We start from the raw sequence: 27,113 nt of genomic DNA, 5'->3' as shown, positions 1-27,113 counted from the left end.
GGGCAGTGATGACACTTAACACAGAAAGGAAAACATAAGAAACCCTTTTATTTGTTCACAAGACAACTTTTCAATATGAAAAAGCAGGGATTTTTTTTTCCTTTAAAAAAAGAGTAAGATGAGGCAAGGGAGGAAATGAGTGAGGAGTGAAAAGGAAGAGAAAAAAAGATGCTGAGGCAACAAGCAGGAGATTGAAAAAGCCAGGCTTTGTGGTGGCAGTGTGACCTTTCAGATGTATAACCCTGTTTAGGCAGATTCAGAACTAGATGTCCCTTTCCACTGGCTCAACGATCCCTTGGAACAATATGCCTCCCTTAGCTACTTTCTGCAGGTTGGATACTACAATAGAAGACTGATCTACATCAACAACAAAAAATAGGCTTTTTTTAAAAAGCAGACATTTGAGTGTTCTCATGGATAAAGAACTCACTGAAAGAAAACCTAATTCAGTTCCTCTTTCCTAATGCAGTTTCTCTTCCCCACAACCACCCAAAATATTTGGACAGACCTTTCTCCATCTGCTCTATGTGTGCAGGTCTTTGCTGCCCTTTTAAGTGCTAACTTCCATCACTCCTCACTGATCTTTAGTCTTACCTCAAACTTTTACAACTGTGAACAAAAGCAAACTAAGCCATGGGGACTTAGGATTTGTAGCCACCTTTCAGACAAAGTTTTTTTTTTTAATGGTAGTTATTTATTCAAACAGCAGCTTGCCTTTTGGGTTGCGGCACAACTCCCTTGCCATGGTAGGGGTCCAAGCCTCAAAATGTTAATTCAGGACCAAAAAAAAAGAGGGCTTTGCTCTTTCTCCTATAGCTCCAGGGCTTTTGAGAAGCCAAGGCTAGAACAAAAGTTCTAATAAAATAGTTTGAAGGTCAGGCTTTTGGTCTACGTCCTATTTGGCAAAATCGGGGGGAGAGGTAAAGAACCCTCTTTGGCTTTCACACCAGTTTTGGTTGACTTCACAAAGAAGAATGGGATACAAATAGGCAATGAGCATTAAATGAAGAGGCAGGCGCCTAGTATGCTAAGTGTTTTTATATTGCAGGCACACCATATAGGTAAAGACATCTGACCCGGTGGCTCCTGCAAAGAGAACTTGAATTTTGTTCCCCTGGCCAACAAATGCCTTCTACATTAAAGTTGATTGCTTTAAGATGTTCCAGGGGCAAGGTGATCCAGGGGCAGATTTTCCAGAAACCAACATATAAGGGAAGACCAAGCAATCCACCAGACTTCAAACCATTTAAACACCCATTCTGCAGGCTACCCCAAAACTAGACACTCAACTTCCTACAGGACAAAACCATTGTCCTGTGGCTCAGATTAGCAGAAGTCAGGTTATTATTTTCTACTAAAGCCAAATTGGACAGAAAGAAAGAAACTTGCCTTTCAGGAACATGCTTCCGTTTTAAAGTCAACTACCTTTCTACTTTTATCTGGAATGGGTCCCCATGTCAGAACTGATCCAACATACTCACACCCTTTTGCAATTAAAAGGCTCTCACAGCCTTGTTGCTTCTTAACAGCTCACTTGATTAACTGCGGTAGATCAGGGAAAACAAACACCTGGAAAACAAACACCACTAATGACCAAATATAATCATGGATAGACAGAACCTCTTCTTTTTGAGCCGCTCTCAAGGGACTCTCTAAGCCAGGCACCCCCAAACTCGGCCCTCCAGCTGTTTTGGGACTACAACTCCCATCATCCCTAGCTAACAGGACCAATGGTCAGGAATGATGGGAATTGTAGTCCCAAAACATCTGGAGGGCCGAAGTTTGGGGATGCCTGCTCTAAGCAGCCGTTTCCTTGTTAAATCAGCCACAGGCTGTTCCCACCACTGAGAAGAAATGCAGAGAGTGTAGGCAGGCTTAAAATGGGGAGACTGGCCCATTAAGAGACGCAGGAAGAGGTTTGACAGGCTTGAGAGGAAAGAAAAAGAAACAGAACATGGAGATGCAGGGTTGTTGTTTTTTGTAATTTTTATTTTGTGCGGATTCGTTTACTTTTTTGTTTTTGTACTTCGGACTGCCAGCAGACTCGCCTCAAGCTTCCTCCTCGGCCTCTTCGCCGAAATCCTCCTCTTCCTCCGCCGTGGCGTCTTGGTACTGCTGGTACTCAGAGACCAGGTCGTTCATGTTGCTCTCGGCCTCGGTGAACTCCATCTCATCCATGCCCTCGCCCGTGTACCAGTGGAGGAAGGCCTTGCGCCGGAACATGGCCGTGAACTGCTCGGAGATGCGCTTGAAGAGCTCCTGGATGGCTGTGCTGTTGCCGATGAAGGTGACCGCCATCTTGAGGCCCCTTGGAGGGATGTCGCACACGGCCGTCTTGACGTTGTTGGGGATCCACTCCACGAAGTAGGAGGAGTTTTTGTTTTGAACGTTCAGCATCTGTTCATCGACCTCTTTCATGGACATGCGGCCGCGGAAGACGGCTGCCACTGTCAAGTAGCGCCCGTGGCGGGGGTCGCAGGCCGCCATCATGTTCTTGGCGTCGAAGACCTGCTGCGTCAGCTCAGGCACCGTTAGGGCCCGGTACTGCTGGCTGCCGCGGCTGGTCAGGGGCGCGAAGCCGGGCATGAAGAAGTGGAGGCGGGGGAAGGGGACCATGTTGACAGCCAGCTTGCGGAGGTCGGCGTTCAGCTGCCCGGGGAAGCGGAGGCAGGTGGTGACACCGCTCATGGTGGCTGAGACCAGGTGGTTGAGGTCGCCGTAGGTGGGCGTGGTGAGTTTGAGGGTGCGGAAGCAGATGTCATAGAGCGCCTCGTTGTCGATGCAGTAGGTCTCGTCAGTGTTCTCCACCAGCTGGTGCACGGAGAGGGTGGCATTGTACGGCTCCACCACTGTGTCGGAGACCTTGGGGGAAGGCACCACGCTGAAGGTGTTCATGATGCGGTCAGGGTATTCCTCGCGGATCTTGCTGATCAGAAGCGTGCCCATGCCAGAACCGGTGCCGCCGCCCAAGGAGTGGGTCAGCTGGAAACCCTGAAGGCAGTCGCAGCTCTCCGCTTCCTTCCGGACCACGTCCAGGACAGAATCCACCAGCTCAGCGCCTTCTGTGTAGTGGCCTTTGGCCCAGTTGTTGCCAGCTCCGCTCTGGCCTGTAGGAGGCAGGAGAAGGTGGGGAGAAACCATGAAGCTTGGGCTAAGATGGCTCATTCTCACACCACACCACCCGTGGCTGCTCTTCTGTTAGCTTCCCAGCCCACATCATTCACATTCAGTGTGTCTCCCTGAACTTAAAACTAGATAAGAGTCATACCTTGGTTTTCAAACAGCTTAGTTCTCAAACATTTTGGCTCCCGAACACTGCAAACCTGGAAGTGACTGTTCCGGTTTGCAAACTAATTTTTTTGGAGCTTCCTGCAGCCAATCAGAAGCCGCACTTTGGTTTCCAAATGTTTTGGAAGTCGAACAGACTTCCAGAACGGATTCCGTTCGACTTCCAAGGCATGACTGCACCGTATTTACACAAATCTAACGTGCACCTTAATTTTTTTGCAACGTTTGACTTCCAAGGTACAACTGTACTGTAAATCCTTTAGCCCCCCAGTAGCAAGGAACTACTCTCTTGTGCAACCTGTTTTAAGAAAACCAAACCAGTGCAGCTCATTTGCATCTTCTGCTTGGATAAGGCCAAGAAGTTCACTACATGAATATGGCCCAAAACGGGGGGAAAGCCGGTAAGTATGGATTGTTGGGACTTTAAGTTGGAAGGACAAACCAATCCACCCAATGCGATGAAGTCATCTGAGATGCAGCTCAAAGGGGCTATATCCACAAGTACCCCTTGGGGGGGTACTTGCTCCTCTACAGCAGTGGTGGGGTCTTGGTGCCCTCCAGATTTTGCTGGAATGCAAATCCCACCATCTCCGACCGCTGCCCATGCTTATCGAGGCTGATGGAGAGTTGGGAGTCCAACAACTTTTGAAGGATCGCAACTTTCCCCAGCCATGCCCTAGATGCGCTGCTCAGGCCATTGGGAAGGCAGGGCTTAACGTCATTTAAAATGCTGGTTTGGGCACCGTGCTTTTGGGCAGCTCAGAGATGGCCAATTGCCTACAAAAATTGTGTACGCAGCGGCGCTTCCCTTGCCAGGCTGATTACAGGGGGAGAAAACATGTGGTGAGAAATGGCTCCTTGGCATCACTCTCTGTTACTCTCAAAGCCTGGTGTCTCTTATGCACAACTTGAAGAAAGTAACAGAAGCAGAAGAGGAATTGTGGCAATTCCACTCTCCCTGAAACTAGCTGAAAGTGGGTTTGTTTGCAGCCCTACCCGCCACCTTCCCTCCCAACTACAGATAGAAACAGCAAAGTCTGGGATTGCATCTTACCAAACACGAAGTTGTCTGGTCTGAAGATCTGGCCGAAAGGTCCAGACCTCACGGAGTCCATAGTTCCTGGTTCCAGGTCAACCAAGATGGCACGAGGGACGTATTTGCCACCTGGGAGAAAGAAGGAAAAAGGATACCTGAGAAAGAGCACTGTGGTTCCCCATCCATTGGCCCTTCCATAAAAGAAACTATGTTGCTAGCTTCATATCCATTCAAGTTAAATGCAAGCCTTTTAATAATGTTCAGGTTTCTCAGTAGAATAGAATAGTAAGTCACCAAGGATCTTTGAGAAGGAAAGTACATTAGAATACAAGCACATTCCAGCTGTTTGCAAGAAACACTTTGTAGAGTGAACAAATGTGTGCTGGGGCTGACGACATGGCTTAAAGGCTCATTTGAGCTCAAGGATGCTTCATCTATTTTATTGCCTGCATGTGGGGATAGCCTCCCATATAGCCTCCCTGGTAGGCAAAGTATTAAGGGATGAAAAACAATTTGAAGCTTATACCTACATAGCAAAAGGAAGGGAGTAGATGAACCATATACAAGAGAGGCAAGCAGCAAAATGGAAAGCGTAGGGAGCTTTTGAGTCATTTCCCCTGCTCATTCTGGGGGAAGTGTCCCCAAAATTCTGCTGGTTGGGTTATTCTGGTCCAGCAACACCTTTCAACGTTCCATTTTGAGGCTTGCCTCCCTCCCCCCACCTCAGCAGTTAAGAGCTAGGAGCTTGCATTTAAATTACAGTGGTACCTCTAGTTATGAACTTAATTCGTTCCAGAGGTCCGTTCTTAACCTGAAACTGTTCTTAACCTGAGATGCGCTTTTGCTAATGGGGCCTCTTGCTGCTGCTGCGCCGCCGGCATACAATTTCCGTTCTCATCCTGGGGCAAAGTTCTCAACTCGAGGTAACTCTTCCAGGTTAGTGGAGTTCGTAACCTGAAGCGTTTGTAACCCGAGGCTGTATTCTTTTTTAAAGCTAACACAATGAAAGATGAAATTCTCTAAAGACTGAAAAGGTGGCACCAAGCAAGCTCTGGCAGTACGACCCTGAAATGCACAGATCCAATATACACGCCTTCACACTTGGGAAACTTTCCATATTCCGTTTTCCTACTTATAGCTAGGACCCAAAAGGGGGGGGGGGCAGAGGCTTGACAGCCATATGTCAGGAATGCTTTGATGGTGTTTCCTGCTTGGCAGGGGGTTGGACTGGATGGCCCTTGTGGTCTCTTCCAACTCTATCATTCTATGAAAAGGCATAATAAAGAGAAGAAATGGTAAGGGAGCCAGAGAAAAGGCAGGTTATTCAGATAGCGAGTTACGCATGCCATTTGCAAAACTAACTTTGTGAATCAAAATGTTCCAGAACACCTTGGGGGGTGGGGAAAGAGATGAATACTCACCTGTGGCTTCATTGTAGTAAACACTGATGCGGTCAAGCTGTAGGTCACTATCGCCATGGTAGGTTCCAGTGGGGTCGATCCCATGTTCATCACTAATCACCTCCCAAAACTGCAGGGAATAAGAAGAAAAGGAAGATTCAAGTTAATGGCCGTGGACACACCCCAATCATGGAAGCAGCACCACATGACCACAACACACCAGGAAATCAGTTCTGGCTAAGGCAACACATGCCTGAAGCCACATCAAGGCTGGGTTAATGCAATGCGCTCTACCCGGGGCTGTCTTTAATGCACCCTTAGAAGCAGCAAGCATCCAGAATGCACCAGCTAGGATGTTTAGCCGGACCATCCTGCCATGTTGCCACTTCGCTCCCTGACACAATTCAAAGAGGTGATTTATCTAAATGGATTGGGCCCAGGATACCAATGGGATCTCCTCCCATGCTACCCAGCCCACTCTCCAAGATCAGAAGGAGAGGAGGGCCTTCCACTTAGATTGGAGACAACACTGGAGGGCAATGACAATCGCAAGAGGCAGGGCCTTTTTAGTGCCTGCACCAGTATCGTGGAAGACTGCTGTGTGCAGCATGACTGGCCTTCTCTGGTTGCTTTTCACCTGTTTGTAAGCACTGTGCAACTGATTGCTGTACATGTGCGGCACCCACAAGAGGTTCTCCACTTTGCAAATGTGCCCACAGGCCCAAAATGGTTAGCAACACCATTCTTCTAAAAAACAACCACAACAAAACTTTAATGACAAACGGTTGTAGTCCTAATTGACAGGAACGTACCACTCTTCATCTAGCAGCTATGCTCTACTGCACAGCGGCTGCTCAGTGGTGAGAGGAGTGGACTTTGCACATGCTCAAGAGCTACTCATGACCACCTCAGGCTGTTCCAGGTCGAACCTGAACACTGAAATCTAGTTCTGTGGCCCTATGTCAGCTGAAATCAAGACCTGGGATACAGATTTGGGAAAAGCAGAAAGACGAATTGGGGGGGGGGGAGAGAGAGAGAGAGAAAATGCTAGACTACTTCCACACTACCTTAAAAGGAGCATCTCTGCTCCTCTCCCCCATCCAGTCATTTTAAAGGAGACTGTTCATATCTCCCTCGGAGGCAGATGGGTTGACTCAGCAGCTGCAGCAGCCAACACAAACACTGCCTTGTTCCCCCGAAAGGCGAGCCATGGGGGGGAATGACTTTTAGCTGCAGCTCAGTAGTGCCCATTGGCTTTTCCCTGCTCGAGAAAAAGTAAACGTCCTTCTCAAGAGAAACTAAGGGGGCGCAAACTTCATAATCAGAGCCTCTGTCTCACACACATACCCTGAAAGCAGCACTCCCAATATAATCCTTCTCCCTATTTCATTCAGTTACGGTTCACTCCTAAGTGAAGTTGTGTTCTTTGGCCCTCACTCCCAGAAGCCCTTGGCTCCATTGCTGGAAATCAGCAGGACGCCATTTTGCTTTAAAGCAAACTTCCTTCAACAATGGGGCCCCAGATGTCATCGGACTACAACTCCCATCAGCCCCACTCAGCTTAAGTCAGTGGTTAAGGGGTGATGGGAATTGTAGTACAACACCATATAAGGACCCAGGGACCAAATAACATTGCTCCAAACCACAATTACAAACTCTTGCCTTGTGAAATCCATCGGACCGGTGGTTTCACATTGAAGAGGGCAGGGTCTCTTCACAGTACTGGTCCAGCCTATTAAAGTGCATTGTCGTCTCAAGAACAAGCGGTTTCCAACAGCTGAGGCGACCTCCATCTTTCCCTGCAACTTGAGCCATCGCCCAGCCTCAGTAACAGAATCAGGGGTCATATTTAACAAGGGATTGGGGGGGGGCCTTTTCAGCAGTGACCCTACATCTCCCCAACACTACCAGCTGTGGTCTGACAGGCCCCAATACTTCAGAAGAGCCCTGAAGCCCCTCTCGGTTTTTGCCTGCTTTTTCTTGAGCTGTGGTCCAACTGATGGTTTTTTGATGTAGTTCTGTATTTTTGGCTGAATGTTTGTTGCTTATTTTCACTGGCTTTGTCAATTTTGTTGCCTTACTGTATTGCAACTGCACACCAACTTCGGAGCGTCCTCCCCACCCCGCTTTAAAAGCAGTATTGAAGCATTTTAAATGGATAAACATGATGCTGGACTAATCTATTTCATCCCCCCCCCAAAAAATGTCCCAGCTAAGGGGGCTCTTCTCAGCAGCCACCCCTAGAACCACATTTGTGGCCTGCAATGCAGTGCAAGTTATGCTAGTGTTGGGGCAGGGGGATTGTTAAAAACATTATTAAATTACCTCACATGACATCTCGCCTAGCAATTTCCAAGTGGTTTACAGGCGTTTCGACATACCCAACAATCCCCTGCGGTTTCAAATTGCAGAGATAGCTTGATGTGGATAGACAACTCATCTTGATCCACCCATTACTCTGTACTTTGGGAAAAACCACACAAAAAACTTTTCCTCAAAGCACAGCTTGAAAAAACCCTGTCATTAGTCTCGCTCCCCTCCACCCGACTTCCTGGTCTTGAAAGAGTTTTAACTGATTGCATTTGAAGAAAATAAACTTGAACACTTTGGATAGTTTCTCTCCTGCTCCTCAGAATTTGTAGGAAGCAATTTCAGTAATAAAATTAAGAGTATTATATATCTAACAAACAAACAATGGATTTGGGTCCTCTAACAGGAGAGTAAGAGAGGCGCAATAAAGAGCAGGAGGAGGGAAATGGATCAGTATTGTATTAATATCAGAAAAGGGAAGTGAGGTTACAGGGAACCAGGCAGAGAGCCTTTTCGGTAGTGGCACCCACCCTGTGGAATGCCCTCCCATCAGATGTCAAGGAAATAAACAAGTATCTGACTTTTAGAAGACACCTGAAGGTAGCTATGTTTAGAAGTTTTTAATGTTTGACTTTTTGTGCTTTTAATTTCCCCAGAGTGGCTAGGGAAACCCAGCCAGATGGGTGGGGTATGTATGATTATTAATTTCCAAAATGGCAGAAGGCCTTGATTGGGATGGGGAAGGGTTTTACAGGAGAAGACAAGTTTTCCTTAGCCTCTTGATTTTGTGTTGCTACAGACCATGGCAAGTTATTTTTTAGCACGCTGCTCCAAAACACCATTGCTGAGTACATGCCCATCCCCACAGCCAAGCTGGCAATCAGGAAATACTTTGCGGGCCTATTGAGCCACCAGCCTAGCTCCCGATTTAAATCTCAAGATCCTTGGCATGCAGACATTAAATATAACCCCGTCAAGAGTGCAAGCCACCTGCTGCTCTTGAGGTTCTAACAAGGTGCATGTGTCCGAAACACACACACTTATGGGTGTTGCACCTGCCAACATGACTACACACCAGACACCTCCATCCCCTTTAACCTAGCCGGGACAGACAAACCCCCCCCCTTCAGATGCCTCTTCCGCCCCCTTCCCCCAGCCCCAGGGTCTTCAGGCCAGCTGCTTCGAACATGAGCAAGGTCTCTCACACATGTCAATAAGCTTTCAACTGCATGGACTGGACAGATGGCAAAGGACTGAGGTTAAGCAGCTTGTATCCGGCCTTTGTGGATCAATTCCCCAGCGGGGTGGGGTGGGATTAGAGCTCCTTCTGGAAGCTGGAAGTCCCAAACAGGAGAGAAGAATTAGTTGAGGGAGCCCAATTAGACCCAGGGAAGGAAAACAGACCTACCCAAAGGCCAGCGTGAATGAAATAAGGTATCTTGTGAATTAAGAAAGGGAGCAAAGGCCAAACATTAGGACAACTCAATGGCTCTGGATCTCTCCTTCCCAGCGCAAGCAGCAACACAGGTTTCCGTCAGCTATTCAGCCATTCAAGACTAGGCAGCTGAGATACATAAGCTGAGATACATAAGTTTTTTAATGGGTCTGTAAAACGCCCACAGAACTAGGTTCTCTAGGTAGTACATAAATGCATCAGATATATATATGCACTTGGGGTTACTTTATCCTGCAATAAGGTTTGGAATCTGACAGGGACAGAAGGAAATTTGGCGGTGATAAATTAATCTCCCGCACCGCCTGGTGCCTTCCCCCTAGTCCAGATAAGAGGACGATGCAGGAAGGCGTTGGGAAACTCTACTGTGTCCTGAACAAGGTTTCCTCTAATCCTGGAGGTAGAGCCCTACAGAACCAATGAGATGTTAGTCTGTGATCATGACGGGTGATGGTGTCGTGACCCATCTTGCCTGCACCCCTAATATTGATCCTCACTTTATCCATCAAACAGGAGGACTTGCCCCCTTGCCTAAGCTTGCTATGTTGGAGAAGAGAGCTGAGTTCATTAAGGAGCGAGGAGACAAAAACTATGCAAATTATGTGCAAATTCCTGTGTGTGTGTGTGTCACACACACAGAGCTCACATCCCTCAGGGAGGCCCTTCACTTCTATAGAAATCAGATCCAGCAGGGAAAGGGTTACTATACAGCCCCATCTGTCCATCCCCTGTGATGAATGGGGGGGGGGAGGCCCTAAGCTGCCACAGGAATCCATCTCATGGTCTGGGGAAAACAGAACTCAATTTTCCATTTCTGAAGACACCCCCCCCCCCTCCCCATAGACCACAGCTGTGGGTGGTTGGACAAAACATTCCACACATTTTTCAGCGCCAGGGTAATGGTTGACTGGAGGGACACGGACTGCCCAAACCACCCTTACACACACACACACACACACACACACACACACACACACCCCAGGGACTGTCTTACCAAGACAGCTGCTCGGAAGGAAAGGATAAACAAAGGCGGCGGACACAGCTAGAAATTAACTCTGCCCTGGAAAAATTAAAACAGCGCTACTGAACTTCAAGGGACTTTCACCCTGTGTGAAATCTAGTTACCCAATGTTGATGAAGGGAGACATCTTCTAGGCTCTTCCCAGAGAGCACAAATGACTTTTTAATTCTGAGGGACATTTACAAGATTGCTGCCTGCTTCTACTCAAGAGAAGTAAGGCAGCCAGGAGCTCAGCACAAGCCTTCTTTGGCCAACTAAGCCTGTTGGATCGGAGCATACAACTTTCAGGAGCGTGCAACTACAGAGGGAGAGCAGCCACCATGGTCACTAGCCACTGACAGCCTTTAACCTCTACAAATTTGCCTAATCCCCTTTTGAAACCATCCGGTTGGTTTCATAGTTTAATGATGCGCTGTGCGAAGCACTTGCTCTGTCCTGAATCCTTCACCATCCAGCTTCACAGGTTCTACTACTTTCTCCTATGTCAAAAGTTGTATCCTTATGCACCTCAGGTTTGCCTGTGAAGCAGATTGTGTGTGTGCGTGCGTGCGAGAGAGAGAGACAGAACGAGAACCTTCTGGGAGGAGCCTCTCTTGCTGCTCACACTGGGAAGAAGGGAGTTAAGAGATAGTTGCCCAAGTTGACTGCACAGGAGAGCGCCTATTGGCCAAGTTAAATCCTTCCATGCTCTCCTTCAATGCTTGTTCAGTTAAATACATCCTTCCCAGACATCCTCAATTATCTGAAAGGCTCCCATGAAGAAAACACGGCACACTTCCTTTTCTGTTGCAACAGATGGCAAGAACAATGAGTGGGGGCTACAATGAAAGATTTCAGGTAAACTCTAAGACAGGGGTCCCCAAATTAAGGCCCGGGGGCCAGATGTGGCCCAATCGCCTTCTAAATCCGGCCTGCGGATGGTCTGGGAATCAGCATGTTTTTACATGAGTAGAATGTGTCCTTTTTATTTAAAATGCATCTCTCGGTTATTTGTGGGGCATAGGAATTCGTTCATATTTTCCCCCAAAATATAGTCCAGCCCCCCCCACAAGGTCTGAGGGACAGTGGACCGGCCCCCTGCTGAAAAAGTTTGCTGACCCGTGCTCTAAGAGAAACCTCCTTAAGATAAGAGGTGCTGAGACAGTGGAGCACCTTAGGAGAGGTGGTGGGCTCTCCTTTGCTGGGGGGATAAGAACAAGGGTTCCTCAACTTCGGCCCTCCAGATGTTTTGAGACTACAATTCCTATCATCCCTGACCACTGGTCCTGCTAGCTAGGGATCATGGGAGTTGTAGGCCAAAGCATCTGGAGGGCCGAGATTGAGGAAGCCTGTTCTAGAGCAAGGAATTGGCATGGCCATAGCAGTGTCTCACAATTACTTTAAGGTGACTTACTTACCACTTAAGTTATCCTATCATTCACAATCAAAGTGGCGGAGGTTAACTTTTGCTGCGTTTCCCAGGCTTCTGCAAGGATTCCCCCCTAACTCGTGTGGAACAAGGGATTGCAGCTATTCCAGATTAATGCAAAGTAGAATCATGGCAACAGGGACCCAGGTGGTGCTGTGGGTTAAACCACAGAGCCTAGGGCTTGCTGATCAGAAGGTCGGCGGTTCTAATCCCTGCAACGGGGTGAGCTCCCGTTGCTCGGTCCCAGCTCCTGTCCACCTAGCAGTTCGAAAGCACATCAAAGTGCAAGTAGATAAATAGGGACCGCTCTGGCGGGAAGGTAAACGGCATTTCCGTGTGCTGCTCTGGTTGACCCGGAAGCTGTCTGCGGACAAACGCCGGCTTCCTCGGCCTTTAGAGTGAGATGAGCGTCGCAACCCCAGAGTCGGACACAACTGGACCTGATGGTCAGGGGCCCATTTATTTCATTTACAGAATCATAGCAACTGCAGATGTTGTTGTTTAGTCGTTTAGTCGTGTCCGACTCTTCGTGACCCCATGGACCATAGCACGCCAGGCACTCCTGTCTTGCACTGCCTCCCGTAGTTTGGTCAAACTCATGTTCGTAGCAACTGCAGATATGTAAAGGCAATTTTTTTCAGCCTCTCTCTAGCTCCCTCCTCAAAAAGGGGGGAGGATTAGAGTACCAATCTACCTAACTTTGAGGACCATTAAGGGACGTAAACGTGGCTGTTCTAATCTTTTAACAGCAGCATTATATGCCCATGTTTTGAGATCACTCCCATATAGGTTAACATTTAACATTAACTGAAACTTTGTTCTAGTAGGTAGATTAAGACCTACGGTTATGTAAGCACCTGCTATCTGTATCAGCTACTGCTATTAGGCGATTAAAGTTATCATACAGAGTCCTCATGTGATCAAGTGACAAGGCCACTGTGCAATGCTCGCAGGCATCTCACAGGGATCTACGTCAAAAAGGATATTTTAAATATTTCAGGATCCATTATGAACAAGAGCCAACTGTGGCAGGGGTTCGTTTAGGAGCAGGGCAGGCTATATTCTCGTACCACATACAAATAATTATCAGGAACCTATTTCCCAGAGCACCTCAGATGACGCACTGTGAAAATATCCATGGTTCTGTGTCATTCCTTCCCAAAAAAAGGCATTAGCCCTACTAAGGGCATGCTCAGAGCATTAGCAGATTTATATATCCTAAGAGGAACCTGCATTCCTCATTCCTTCTTGCTTTAATAGCTGAAACGGAACAAAAAATGTAGAAGGGAGTTTATGGTGTGTTAGGGAATGCTTGCACTACCAAAGCCATTATTGGGTTTTATATGGCTTACACCGCCATGGCTTGCTTCAAAGAATCATGGGGCACGGCTGTAGTTGGTTCAATCCCTTGGAATCTCCGAGGAGGGCTAGGAAAAGATCCCCTCTCTTAAATCCTGGAGAGCTTCTGCCCATCCATGCAGAGGGCCCTGAGCTAGATGAGGCAATGCTCCCATTCAGTAGAAGGCAGCTTCCTTTGTTCCCATGGGAATTGTGTTTTATGGTGTTCAGAATCCAGTTAGCATCTTCCCCAACCAGCCTCTCATCTTCTCAAGTTCCTGGTATGGGTGCAGCCTTAAGTCACAGGTGGCTGGGGCTGATGTGACCTGCAGTCCAACAACACAACTGGAGGACACAAAAGCAAATAAAGCTGCCCTGAGGTGAAGGTGGAACAGTGCAGACATGACAGGCTGTGGCCTAGTCGCGCCCCCCCACAAAACACCGTTCAGGGACAGGTATATCCTGTAGGGAAAGAGGATTGAAGCACAGAAAAGTTAACCAAGAATCAACAGGCCATCTATACTTGCCCAACTCCAAACTTAAATATTGTCTTATCATTGACTGGAGTGGGTGGGTGGGTCAGGGAAGAGAGGGACAGTACATAGAAAATGAATTTTGTTGCAACCAAAAATGTTCTCAAAGCAGGAGAGGGGAACCCCAGGCCTGGCAGTGGGAAGGGGGGGAAGGCTAAAATCCATGCTAATCTTTTCTTTTCTTAACTCATTCCATCATGAAGACCAGAGTCAGAAAAGTTAATGCTGTTTCTACCACTGCTGCAGGAAGTTGTACTTCAATTCGAAAACATCCGCTATTTTCTTTGGAGAATTCCCTCCTCAAGATAGTGGAGACTCACAATCGCTTCACACATTTTGATTTTTAGACACACGTCTAAAACATAGCATGGGAGAGAAATCTAACTGGTATACAATAATCTCTTAGCTCAATTCAGAGCCAGAGTTGAGTGGCCAACATTGGTTAAGTTAGAAAACGAGGCAACAAAACAAGCTCTGTGACCCTACAGCTCCCCTATTGAAGTTACCAAGGCTGCATTTACACTTTACCTTTAAAGCGAATTCTTCCCCTCAAAGAATTCTGGGCACTGTAGTTTTTTTCAGGGTTGATTGGAATTGTCACTCTGTGTGGAGTTAACTGCAGAGCCCAGAATTCTTTAAGGGCCAGAGTGTGCTTTAAAGGTAGTGCAAGTCACACCAAATTGAAACATTTAACACCCTTGAAAAACATTTTTTTAAAACCCACAAAAAGCTAACTTGAAACTAAGCTACTTTTTGTTTTACAATGATCTCTCAAATTTATCTGTACTTTATGGCCAAGTATGCTTGTTTAAATGGAGAACATTAAAAAAAGAGATCTGTTCAAAAGATCTGACAGATTATGTCGCTTTACAATTTAATTTGTCCCACTTGGGGGGTCTGGCTTCCTCACCTTGCTGCAGATCCAAGCAGGCAAGAAACTGCTTTTCAAAAAAAAAAAAAAAAAGCCAAGCTAAGCACCTACTGGAATTGGCAGCTCTAAGAGGTTCTAGAGTATGTATCTCTGGTAGGAAGCTTTTGCTCCAAGGAAATAGGGGAGCACATTGCACCCAAGGAGTTCTTTGGCTTGGCTGTGGGAGACATAAAACGCTCTCCCCCTTTTTTTAATTCATCAGGTACCAGCAGAGATGCGCAGACACACCCTCCTGCATATGAAAGCATGTGCCGCAATGTAGGTCATGCAGAGGTGAGCTGGGTGGGGCACCTGGGAAATTGCAGGCATGGGGGTTTGCCTGGCTTAGGTGCATCTCCAAGCAATATCACAAAAGTGGTAGCATTTTCCTAGCAGCAGCTGAGTATTCAAATAGTGGGACCGCTATCCCCTAGGATAAAAGATTTCTATAGTATTTCATAAAGCCCGGTGCAACAGGAAGAAGGCTGGTTAATCAGATTCTCTCCCCAACAAAGATCTACATGGCTGTGCACCAAACTGGATGACTCTTACCTGCAATTGCAACCTTATGCCCTCAACCTCAATCTGTGTGTTTAAAATATATCATTCTTTTTAACCAGACACAAGTCAGTTTGTAACCTTCCCAAGCTACAACTTTACTTACATTCCACCATTCTATTGAGAGCAAGCATGGTTTGCAGGTCAGGTTTAACACACACACACACACACACACCCACCGCCCCCTCCCTTAATGCCATCCTTTAATACATCTGGGTTTTGTGGGTCTTCCTCACCCCCATATTAATGAGTAACTGTCACTCATTTTGCAGTGGTGGCAAAACCTGCCTTCTGCCCATCACAATGTGTATAGAGATGTCTTTGTGATCTCCCCTAAGGGTCCCTGTTTAAAGCCATGCACACATCCAGGCTCACAAAAATGGAGTGTTTGACCAGTGTAAAATCCACCCACACTGATCTGGCCCCTTCCAATTCTACGATTCTATGGAAGAGAATTAAGCAGGCAAAGCTCTAAAAATATTGCCTTTAGGATTACCACTGCACCCCTCATTTAAGGTGATAAAATGTGAGAGGGGATTGTTCCTTGGTGCAATGTAGGTTAACATAGTAATATACAAGCTTTGGACTGCAGCAGAAATATTTTTGTGTGTACACACACACACACCCCCAAGTGGAGAAGTGTTGTGTGAAAAACCAAAGCTTGCATACTTCTTTCACATCTTCCAAACTCTTGACAATATGTCCTTTATTTCTTTTACCCCTATTGTGCTAGGGAAGCGTATCAGCTACCTGATTATTATTATTATTATTTTAAAAAGCTTATTCCTTCATTTAAAGATGTACCTCACAATAGCTCTGCACCATTTTGATTGTAATTCACACCAGAGAGAAAGCAAGCATTGGAAAATATTTACTATTTCCCGTTAAAAAGCACGATGAATGTAGGGTCCTGCTTTGCACAGGAGTGAAAATCCCAAAATTCCCCTTTATTTTATTTGCATTGTGGGGAAGTTGCAAGCAGCAGACCAAAGGATGCCCTTCCATTGTTCCCAGCTCTGCTGTAAGGGACACACCTTAAGAGCTGTCACTCCTTGCAGATCTTGCCTAGCATACAAATCAGACTGCTATCCTCCAATTTGCATACGCAGTACTACAACATTTTTTTGTTTTGCTTTGTTAGTATGTCTTGAAGCCCAGCTCAAGTTGTCCAGGCTCCTGAGAGAGAGAGAGAGAGAGAGAGAGAGAGAGAGAGAGAGAGAGAGAGAGAGAGAGAGAGAGAGAGAGAGAGAGAGAGAGATATTGATGCTCCCAACAGATGGAAGAAACCACAAGATTGCCACGTTTTTAGGTCACACACACACATGCTCAGCCTTGGTTTCTGCAGTAAGTAGTGCTAGAGAGAATGCTACAATCCCTCCTCCCTCCCGTTGCTAGAGAGAGAGAGAGAGACCCACCCACCCAACCAGACAGCAGCAGCCATTACAGGCACAAAGGACGGAGAAAAGTGGTGTCGTGGCTACTAGACAGAGTCAGCTTTCCAAGGCAATTGCAATAATGGGAGGAGAGGGAAGCAGCCCGGGAGCCTCGTCACGGGAGGGAATGAGGCTGGGGAAGGAAGAATCAATGAGCACCCAGAAATTTAAAGGAGAAGAAATGCGCCAGCCCTCCAGCCATGTGCTCCCGGAGCCTGCCTCGCAGACAAAGAAGGTGGAAGATGGTGAGCGTGCCATTGGGCGCCAGAAATGGCATTTGCTCCGCAGAAAACAGGAAAGGGCGCGTGGGGGAGAGGAAAGGCGAAAACCCTAGTTTCTTTTTTAGGTCACGAGACGTTTTATTTCAATGAAATAAGATACAAAGAATCCAAATCGTTCTCCGCAACTTTTGACGGTCCATTATTGCAACAACATCACAACAGAGACCTCGCGGTTCCTCTCTCCCTTTTTTTGCAAACAAAAGGATACACTGCGCCGGGTGGGGGAGGGGAAAGATCAGCTCCCACGTTTTCACATTTCCTCGGTCCGAATACGAGGGTGGGAGAGGCAGAAACGTAGTGGGGCACTACAGCCCACACTCTGCAGACACCCCCCTTAATCTGGGGGTGGGGAAAGCACCCCCTCCCAAATCTAAGATTACTGTACAACGAAGCTGTTGCATTGACCGAGGGGTCCCGGCTTTGCGGCCACCAACCTACTTTGCAGCTTCTTCAAAATGCACCTGGAATCGAGTTTCGGCCCCTCTGCTTTTATATCACTAACAGTGTCGGGTTGTGTTTTTTAAGCCATTTTCTCGAGAGCAACAGAGGGGCTTTTTCTTAAACAAACGAAAACCAACCCTAATGATACTGTATATATATATTTAAAGCAGCATCGTGGCTCGAGCCACCCAAAGCCAGAAGGAAGCCGGGGTGTGGCGGGCGAGCGGATAGGAAGTGGACAACCGCGTGGTTCGCGCTAATCTGGTCCAGAAACCGTGTCCTGCGCCTTGCACTTTCTTAAGGAGCGGGCAGATCCGAACCTCGTTCAATTATGGGGGGTCCTTTTGGAGGAGGGAGGGGAGTCAAGCCCCCTTGCTGGAGCTAACCCCCCCCCGGCTTTCTCCAGCTGTGTCATGCGCGTTTTCGTCTCCCCACGCCTACCGATCCTTGAGACCGTTGGCCCCTACTCTGCCGCTTTTTTTTAACCTCCGAAAAAAATATATTCCCATCCCACCCGCTATCCCTTTAGGTTAAATGATAAATGCATGCATATTTGTGCATTTTATTCGGCCAATGACCACCCCAGGTGGAGAACAGGAAAACACAGTCGCGATGGAGCAACCCGGGCTTTTGCTCCCCGCCTCCTCTTTCCCCTCCAAAAAATTCAAATCGCACCTTCGTACCGTAGCCGATTTGGCGCTTAAATCTACACGCAACGTTAGAAGGATATCTCAACGCGCGCGCGCTCGTCCAACCCCACCAAGCCGAGCGAGCGGGAATGGGGAGGGAGGAGATACTGTAATACAGTTTTTCTGTTTGACTTATCCGCCGAAGCGTCTAATCCCGTTAATTTTAAATCGCAGCATTTATTACGGGAGGACGTCTCTCACCTCTCCCTTATTTTAGAGGAAGATCTTTATTTTTTTAAACCCACACACCAGTAAACATTGCTAGCTTTATAAAGCAAGCCCAAAGGCAGACACAGATACCCACACCCACCCACCCACTCAAATCCTTTTCACCCGGACAAAGGCTTCGCTTACAATGCACTTTCTAGAGAACGCAGCACGGCGTTCGAAAAATCGGATTATATTTAGCAATGACCACACGCTGAAAACAAAAGAAAAGGTCAGAGACTTCTGCTACTGCCCTTATTTTAAAATTAAGTGCGCCGACGTGCAAAACGAAAGATTATGCCACCGTGGCAAGTACCTTAACCCGTTTTACCGAATTGCCCCGCTGCACCCATCCCCCAAATAGTATCTGTTGCATTCATGCGAGAAATATATATGTATATTTATGGCATCCTCACCTTAGCACCGATCTGGTTACCACATTGCCCAGCTTGAATGTGGACGATTTCCCTCATTTTGCTTGGATTTTTTTTTTTAAATTACTTCCCCACACTTTTAGCTTGTACGCTTAAAAAGACCGCGCTGGGCCAACGCCGCTGTTTGCTCTTTTTTTTAAACACAGAACGTTGGGGAGTTCAAGGTTCTCTTCTCCGAACGCGGCGGCGGAGGCTGAAAGTTCTAAAGAGGCTGGCGAGGTAGGCTGGGGAAAGCCACACAAAGCTTTTATAAAGTAGCGGGCGGCCCGCGCTCCGATTGGCCGAAACGGCCCAGGGGCGCTGAGCTGATTGGATGACAGCGACAAGAGACACGTGGTGGAAAGAGGGGGAAGGCCGAGCTGGGTGTGGCGGCTGATAGAGGCGAAGGGGGATGTTGGGAGTTGCGATTTTCCTTTTGTTGTGACAAAATGGGGAGTAAGGGGGCCGCTATGGAGAGGGCTTGGGGGCCGGAATGTTGGCGGGTGGTGCACATATAGTATTGATGCGCACAGCCCGGAGCATGTCTGCACTGGTTCTAGATGGTGTGCAAAATTGGCCACCAAATTGGCCAAAATTGGAGGGCAGAATTTCATGCAGCCGCCCCCTTAAAAGCATGCAGGGAACCTGTCGCCCTGCAGGTGTTGCGCTGCATCAGCCGCAGTCGGCACGACCAATGGTTAGGGAAGAGGAGAGCTGTCCGGAGGACCACTCAGCTCCCTATTCCTTGGTCGCATTCAGTGACACCATTGTGAGTGATAAATTGCTCACTGTCAGAGGCTTGAGAATCAAGTTTTCTCTATTCCTGGGTAGCTTTGTCCTGGTCTATTTATTTGCAAAATTAAAAAAATTAATGTGGTACCAGAATATGTGTGTGTGTGTATTCACCATGACAGTGAACAGGATAAATCCACAATATATATATATATAAAATAAGACTACATTCATGCAACCAGTTTGAAAAATATCACAAGTCGGTAGATCAGCTTAATATAATTGGATCACTCTGAAGAGAAAGCCTGGGAGAACAAAGGAGTTTTAAGCAGGCAACTAAATGCCAGTACAGTACTGGTAGTTCATTGGGACTGCATTCTGAAGGGCATCTAGAGGTGTACCAAACTATGACCAAAATGTTGAGAATGGGCATTTTTATAAAGCAATAACATTTATTGGCAGGTTTTGGTGTTTATTATTAGCAGATTGTTCAGTCTTTGTGCAATATGTTAAATATTGTGATGGACAGATTGCAAATCTGGTGCTATATTTCATTAAAATGTTACCAGTGTGCTTTGACTGAATTAATAAGATAATGTTGCTATATCTTATGCATCCCCCCCCCCTTTGTGAGGTGTGGTTTGCTGTGGGAAAGTAGGATACAAATAAAGCCAACGTTTTAATTTTATGCTTGAGTCGCTGAGTTAACAGGGTTCTTTTATTCTACATTTTAATTATGGGTATTTATATTTTAATGTTGTGTCACTGCTTATCATACCTATAAACCACTTAGAAGCCTATTTTGACAACATTAGGAGGAATAGTGCAATAATAATTATGAAGACCCCTTAATAAAATCTTCAGGCTCCGCCCCTGATTCCTCCCTGCCACCCCCCAGGGACCCTATAAAACCAGCAGCTTTAGGGGGCTAGCCTCCCTCTACTAGGGTTGCCATATTTCAGAAAATAAAAACCAGGACACCCCGAAGGTTGTTCAGCTTTTTTAAGGAAGACCCCATAATTTGAGTGCAGGCTGATGTTTTTGCAGAAGTTCCGTAAATGGGATTGATTTTGTTGGGACTTACTTTCCATGTGGGACGCCACTTTGATTGTGAATGATAGGTCCCAGCTCCTGCCCACCTAGCAGTTCAAAAGCACGTCAAAGTGCAAGTAGATAAATAGGTACCACTCTGGCAGGAAGGTAAACAGCGTTTCCATGCACTGCTCTGGTTCGCCAGAAGCGGCTTAGTCATGCTGGCCACATGACCCGGAAGCTGTCTGTGGACAAGCTGTCTGGGTCCCTCAGCCAGTAAAGCAAGATGAGCGCCGCAACCCCAGAGTCGTCTGCAACTGGACCCAACGGTCAGGGGTCCCTTTACCTTTACCTTACTTTCCATGTAAGAGGCTTCAGCACTTCCACGAACTCTGCTCTCTGGCAGGCCATGATGAGCCGCTGGTCTTCCTTCCAACTTAGATGCTGCAAATGTGGGTGCTGGAGACTTGTCTGGGGTGCCTTTGCCACACAGGCCCCTACTAGGAAACCCACCTGTCTCACCAGCCTTGGGCAGCACTCAGGTTGACAGGTCACAGTCTTGGCCCCAACATGATGGAATGCAATTCTTCATGTATCTGAAGAAGTGTGCATGCACACAAAAGCACATACCAAGAACAAACTTAGTTGGTCTCTAAGGTGCTACTGGACATTTTTTTAATTTTTATATATATTCAAACAATAGTTACGATTCCTAAATTTGCATCTACTGTACACATGTAAAAAAGCACCTGGAAATATGTGACCGGGCGTCTTCTCTCTGATTGTGATGCATCTCCCTGCGGCTATCCTACAGCTGCACGGAACAGCAGAACAAGTGAAAAGTGTCTCTGCTAAGCTCATCTCTATCTTCTGCCCCTACAGCCACATCAGCATCCTTGTTTGGTCTTTATTCTAGCTCTCTTTTATGGTTTGCGTCAACGTCAAGGCAGTGGCGTAGCTAGGCGCTTGGCTGCCCGGGGCGGTAAACCTGAAGGCAACCTGCCGGGGGGCGGGGTGTCCGCCCCGCGCATGTGTCACGATTCACGACGCATGCACGCACAGGAGGGATACGACGTGGCGCTGCGGCGACATAGCAGGCAGCGGCGGGCGGCAGGCCTCCCCCTCTCCCTCTGGCCCTCCCTCCGCCCGTCCTTACCGTGCTCAAGACGGTTCTCACAGCCAGTTTGCGTTGGCTCCGCAGGGGCTGGTCCTGCTCACCCGCTGCCTGGCTTTCTTCAGGGCCATCGTGGAGGCGGGCGAGGGCTGCGCTGCCAGTGGAGGGCAGCTCCCCCGGCAGGGAGTAGACGCCGTGGAGAAGCTGGGTTCGGAAGTCGCCGGAGCTCTTTCCGCAGTGCACCCTAGTCTCGCCTCCACGTGGGCGGCAAGGGGCGCTCGCAGCGGCTGTCAGAGGTGGTAACCCCCAACCAGCCTGCTGCCCGGGACGGCACGCCCTGCTCCCCCCCATTACTACGCCACTGCGTCAAGGCTCTCGAGCTCATTTTTGAAAGCACTTCCCTCAGGGCTAGCCTAAAACGGGGTCGAAAGGCCAGCGACATCTGCCCTGTGCTAGAGGCAGGTTTGGGCCATTCATGAGACACGGTGAGGCGACTGCCTCAGGCAGCAAAATTCACAGGGGCAGCAGATCCCAATGCCAAACTTTATTCAAGGCCGGCCCACCCACGAGACAAGGTGAGGCGACTGCCTCAGGTGGCAGGATCCACTGGGGTAGAAGTGATTCCCGATGCCAATTTCTCCCCCGTCTTGCTTCTGTTGTAGATCATCCTTCACCCTTTCTTCCCTGGCAGGGAGGGGAGCGCCATTTCAGGGTCTGCCTCAGGTGCCAAAATGTATTGGGCCCACCCTGGCTAGAGTCTCACTGCACCATTCAGACACCAAGTCCTACCTTCACCTTCCTCTGGCTGGCAAAGAAGGAGCACGGGTGCTGTGCTACCACAGTCTGTCTGGCTTCTGTACTGGCTGCAGGGAAAGTTAATGGAGCAGGATCCCACAGGAGAGGCATGGCCTGCGGGAAAGGGGGGAGTCTGGTATGCCAGCTTGAGAGGGCTAGTGGGCCAGAAATGGCCTGCAGGCTGGAACTTCTTGTACCCCCTTCTTGTGAGGTTGCATGGAGAAAGTCACTTCTTCCTGCTGTGTGGCAGACTCAAACTCCAGACTCAAATGTCTCCCTGATTTTCTCCCTTGTTTCTCCTTATGACCTTATCCATCCCTCCCTCTCTGCTCTAGTTTCCCTTGTTTCCTTCTCCATGGGACTTTTCAGCAGGCTGTGCCTTAATCCACCCATGCCGTTCATCATCCTTCCCATGTCCTTTGCAGAAGCTTTCCTTCCACTGCTATTCTCATAATTCACATGGCAATAGCTGGCTTCCTCCACACCCCAAATGTTGAATGGGTTCACTGAAGGTGGAACAGATGAAGCCATGGGCATAGTCAAGGGGGGCAGGGAAGGGCAGCTGCCCCCCAATCAATGAAAATCAATAAAAAATACATAGCAAACTGAGGTTCTGTCCCCCCTAACAAAGGCCTGGCTACGCTCATAGATGAAGCTGGTTTATGGTAAGTCAGGTGTCTGGATCATATAGCCCAGGGCCAGAGGCCAAATGTGGTCCTCCAAGAATCTCTACCTGGCTTCGTGCTCTAGCACTTCACTGCCACACCCAGCTCCACATCATCTGCTTCCTGAGATGGCCACCTCACTTTGCCTAATAGCAAATTGCATTAACATCTATGGCACTAGCATCTGAATAATTTAGGCACAAGGCTATATCCATCCTGTTTGGGCTTTTAAAAGCCATTAGGATTCATCAGCTGGGACTGCATTCTCTATCGCTGCTTCCGGTATTTGCTATTTACTCAGCTTGCTTTTAATACTGTCTGAATCATAACTGGATTTCTTTTGTACAGCATCTTTAGGACACTTTTATACTGCCATTAAGAAAGCAATGCTCAATAAATTAGGGTTCCCATATTTCAAACTGTGAAGATCTGTTTTTGAGCTATTTCTATGGGAAATTGGCAAAAATGGCACAGCCAACATGGGCTGCCATATGTCTGGATATTTCTGCACATTACACACACACACACACACAATTTCCGTCCGGACACTGCTGCCAACCGCAGTATTACAGATATGTCTGGGGAGTTCCGGACGTTTGGCAAGCCTAAAAAAAGAAGCACCCTTAAGGCAGGAGGGAAGGCATTCTTTAAACGTCCTCAGGTGACTGGGAAAGGGAGGAGTTATGGAGCTGTGTTTGCCAGGTCAAGCCTTGGCATCTCGACCCACACTCTGAAAATAGATCAGGAAGCAGACAATAGGAGAGAAATTTGTCTGGCTAAAGGGACAAATGGTCGAATTCCAAGGAATATGGCTTTGCATCAGGGGTGGGGAAACTGTGGTCCCCTGGATGCTGTTGGACTACAATTTGCATATTCCCTGACCATTGACCATGGATCCAGCCCTGGGGAAAGCGTGGGGAACGTTTGCAGGACACATGCACACACTGCAGCCGACACATTTAACATGTCTGCGACACACCGCTTGGAAAGCTCTGCTGTAGGATCACGGATTCTCCATCTCTTCTTTGTATGCAGCCAGGTTTAGTAGCTGTTCTTATCTGTTTTAAATCAGTTTTATATTCTGAACTGCCCTGTGATCCTCAGTTGAAGGGTGGTATAGAAATTTAACACCACCACACTGCGACCCCCTTTTCCTAGATATTTCCAGTGCTTTTTTCCTGGGGGACAACGCATACCCCTAAACATTTTGTGAATCTAACAGGAGAAGAAAATTTTAACTTTCTTCAACTAGCAGAGTGAATCGTCAGTTCCGTTGCTACCCTCAGTCTCGGCCTCATTTCCTGAGTCTCAGATGGAAGCGAGCGTTTAATGTGTGAAGTAGGAGTTGGAATCTAGCAGAGTGATTGGTCAATTTCGTTGTGACCTCCTTCGATGGTGGCTTCATGTCCTTTCCCGGTGATTTTCTTGGGTCAAAATGAGAGTACTGTACCCCTAAACATTTTTTAAGGGGGGGGGAAAGCACTGGATATTTATTTTAAGTATTTCTGGGAGTTGTTGTTGGACTCCAGCAACACACACCAACCCCAGCCAGCAAAGTCAGTGGTTAGGGATGACAGTAGTTGTAGTCCAGCAACATCTGGCCCCAGGTGGCCCATCGCAGGTGCAGACATAAAAACAATGGTGACTATGTGGTGTGTTACTACCAGTATTTCCATGGAACGAAGTACAAAGAGGAAAGCAAATATTTGAAAACAAAAACTTCGTCTTTTTATTTTTATTATAATTATATTATGTATATATTGATACCTTGTTCAGCTTGTCTATGCCAGTTAGCCTTTTTCCCCGACATACTCTATTTTATATTTTAAGAATTGGATGCAGAGGACGTGTTTTTGCTGCTTCCTGGTATGGCTTGCTACTCAAATGCAGCTTGGATAAAAGTTTTTTAGTTCTAAATTGGGAAAGGAGTACGACAAGGTTGTACATTGTCTCCCTGTTTATTTAACTTATATGCAGAATTCATCATGCGAAAGGCTGGACTAGAAGATGAATCCCAAGCCGGAATTAAGATTGCCAGAAGAAATATCAACAACCTCAGATATGCAGATGACACAACCTTGATAGCAGAAAGTGAGGAGGAATTAAAGAACCTTTTAATGAGGGTGAAAGAGGAGAGTGCAAAATATGGTCTGAAGCTCAACATCAAAAAAACCAAGATCATGGCCACTGGTCCCATCACCTCCTGGCAAATAGAAGGGGAAGAAATGGAGGCAGTGAGAGATTTCACTTTCTTGGGCTCCTTGATCACTGCAGATGGTGACAGCAGTCACAAAATTAAAAGACGCCTGCTTCTTGGGAGAAAAGCAATGACAAACCTAGACAGCATCTTAAAAAGCAGAGACATCACCTTGCCGACAAAGGTCCGTATAGTTAAAGCTATGGTTTTCCCAGTTGTGATGTATGGAAGTGAGAGCTGGACCATAAAGAAGGCTGATCGCCGAAGAATTGATGCTTTTGAATTATGGTGCTGGAGGAGACTCTTGAGAGTCCCATGGACTGCAAGAAGATCAAACCTATCCATTCTGAAGGAAATCAGCCCTGAGTACTCACTGGAAGGACAGGTCGTGAAGCTGAGGCTCAAATACTTTGGCCACCTCATGAGAAGAGAAGACTCCCTGGAAAAGACCCTGATGTTGGGAAAGATGGAGGGCACTAGGAGAAGGGGACGACAGAGGATGAGATGGTTGGACAGTGTTCTCGAAGCTACCAACATGAGTTTGACCAAACTGCGGGAGGCAGTGGAAGACAGGAGTGCCTGGCATGCTCTGGTCCATGGGGTCACGAAGAGTCGGACATGACTAAACGACTAAACAACAACAACAAGTTCTAATTCCTGGGCTGTCAAACCCCTTCTCCCCTGTGCTGCATTTGTTGCCAAAGCTCCAGTCGGGATTGAAAGTTTCCTTTCAGCCATATTTTAATATTTATAATTCAATAATTTAATTCTATTAATTAACACAATCTATCCCAATTAAAGTGATGCAGGTGGCGCTGTGGGTTAAACTGCTGATCAGAAGGTTGGCGGTTCGAATCCCCGCAACGGAGTGAGTTCCCGTTGCTCGGGCCCTGCTCCTGCCAAACTAGCAGTTCGAAAGCACGTCAAAGTGCAAGTAGATAAATAGGTACCGCTCCAAGCGGGAAGGTAAACGGTGTTTCCATGTGCTGCTCTGGTTCACCAGAAGCGGCTTAGTCATGCTGGCCACATGACCTGGAAGCTGTACGCCGGCTCCCTCGGCCAGTAAAACGAGATGAGCGCTGCAACCCCAGGGTTGGTCACGACTGGACCTAATGGTCAGGGGCCCCTTTACCTTTACCCCAATTAAAACACAGATTTTACCAATGTGATATATAACCACTAGGTGTCACACATTCTCTTTTTAACATAAAAAAGAAGACAGCAAGAGTTCCCAAATGCAATTCCAACTACCCAACAACAGATGTCCTTCTCCCCCTCTCCTCTATCTCTCCCTGTGTAAAAACACTTCTTCTGTTGGACTAGCTGTCCCCAAAACAAATTTATGTCCGCACAAAGGGAAGGCTATTTATAGACCTTCCTGTCATATTCTATAGCGACATACACAACAGGTGAGAAAAGAAAGCCTGTAAGATGGCTTTGCTTTGTGAGTTTCTTTTCCTACATCAACTACGATACCTAGAAATAAAAAAACAGGTTCAAACGATCACCCCCTCCATAGTTAAGGAGCAAGGTACCCTTCACCCAGGAATCAAAACCAGCATTAAACACACAGGTCAAAGCAAAACTAGGGAATAAAACCAAATACTTAGAACAAAGAGCTAAAGCTTTCAAAGGAATATTTATTCAGCTTCTTCTAAAAGCCCAATTCAGGAGTGTTCCGAGGGGTGGTGGTGGTTACCCACTGGTTCAAGTTAATCAAAGCAATAACAACAAAAAGGAGAGAAAGGAAAAATATTAAAAGAAAAAAATTATAGTAGGGAGGATTCCAAGTTTTTGGCAGGCCAGTTTACCCAATGTATCTTGGATAGAGTATAATTAGTGTCTGCAATGGCGATCAA

General features: G+C 47.2%; 2 protein-coding genes across 3 annotated transcripts in view; one reads left to right on the top strand and one right to left on the bottom strand.

Moving 5' to 3' along the window:
• Positions 1–28: 28 nt before the first annotated feature.
• Positions 29–18,950, bottom strand: TUBB (tubulin beta class I). The gene is made up of 4 exons (XM_035107776.3): positions 18,723–18,950; positions 5,746–5,854; positions 4,343–4,453; positions 29–3,107 (listed from the first exon to the last, which is right to left on the bottom strand). Exons 1-4 carry the CDS (start codon positions 18,777–18,779, stop codon positions 2,050–2,052), a joined length of 1,335 nt encoding a protein of 444 aa, XP_034963667.1. The 5' UTR covers positions 18,780–18,950; the 3' UTR covers positions 29–2,049.
• LOC118081113 (mediator of DNA damage checkpoint protein 1) overlaps positions 18,941–27,113 on the top strand; it is a 32,573-nt gene continuing 24,400 nt past the window's right edge. For both annotated transcript variants that reach the window (XR_015948491.1, XM_088663436.1), the window contains exon 1: positions 18,941–18,959. The gene's annotated coding sequence lies outside the window, so the exon portion shown is untranslated. The remainder of the gene's footprint in view (positions 18,960–27,113) is intronic.

This window comes from Zootoca vivipara, chromosome 2 (genome assembly GCF_965207765.1).
Source record: "Zootoca vivipara chromosome 2, rZooViv2.hap1.1, whole genome shotgun sequence".
NCBI classification, from domain to species: Eukaryota; Metazoa; Chordata; class Lepidosauria; order Squamata; family Lacertidae; genus Zootoca; species Zootoca vivipara.
The sequence above is the reverse complement of the archived record's forward strand: the minus strand, read 5'-3'. Positions and strand labels throughout refer to the sequence as shown.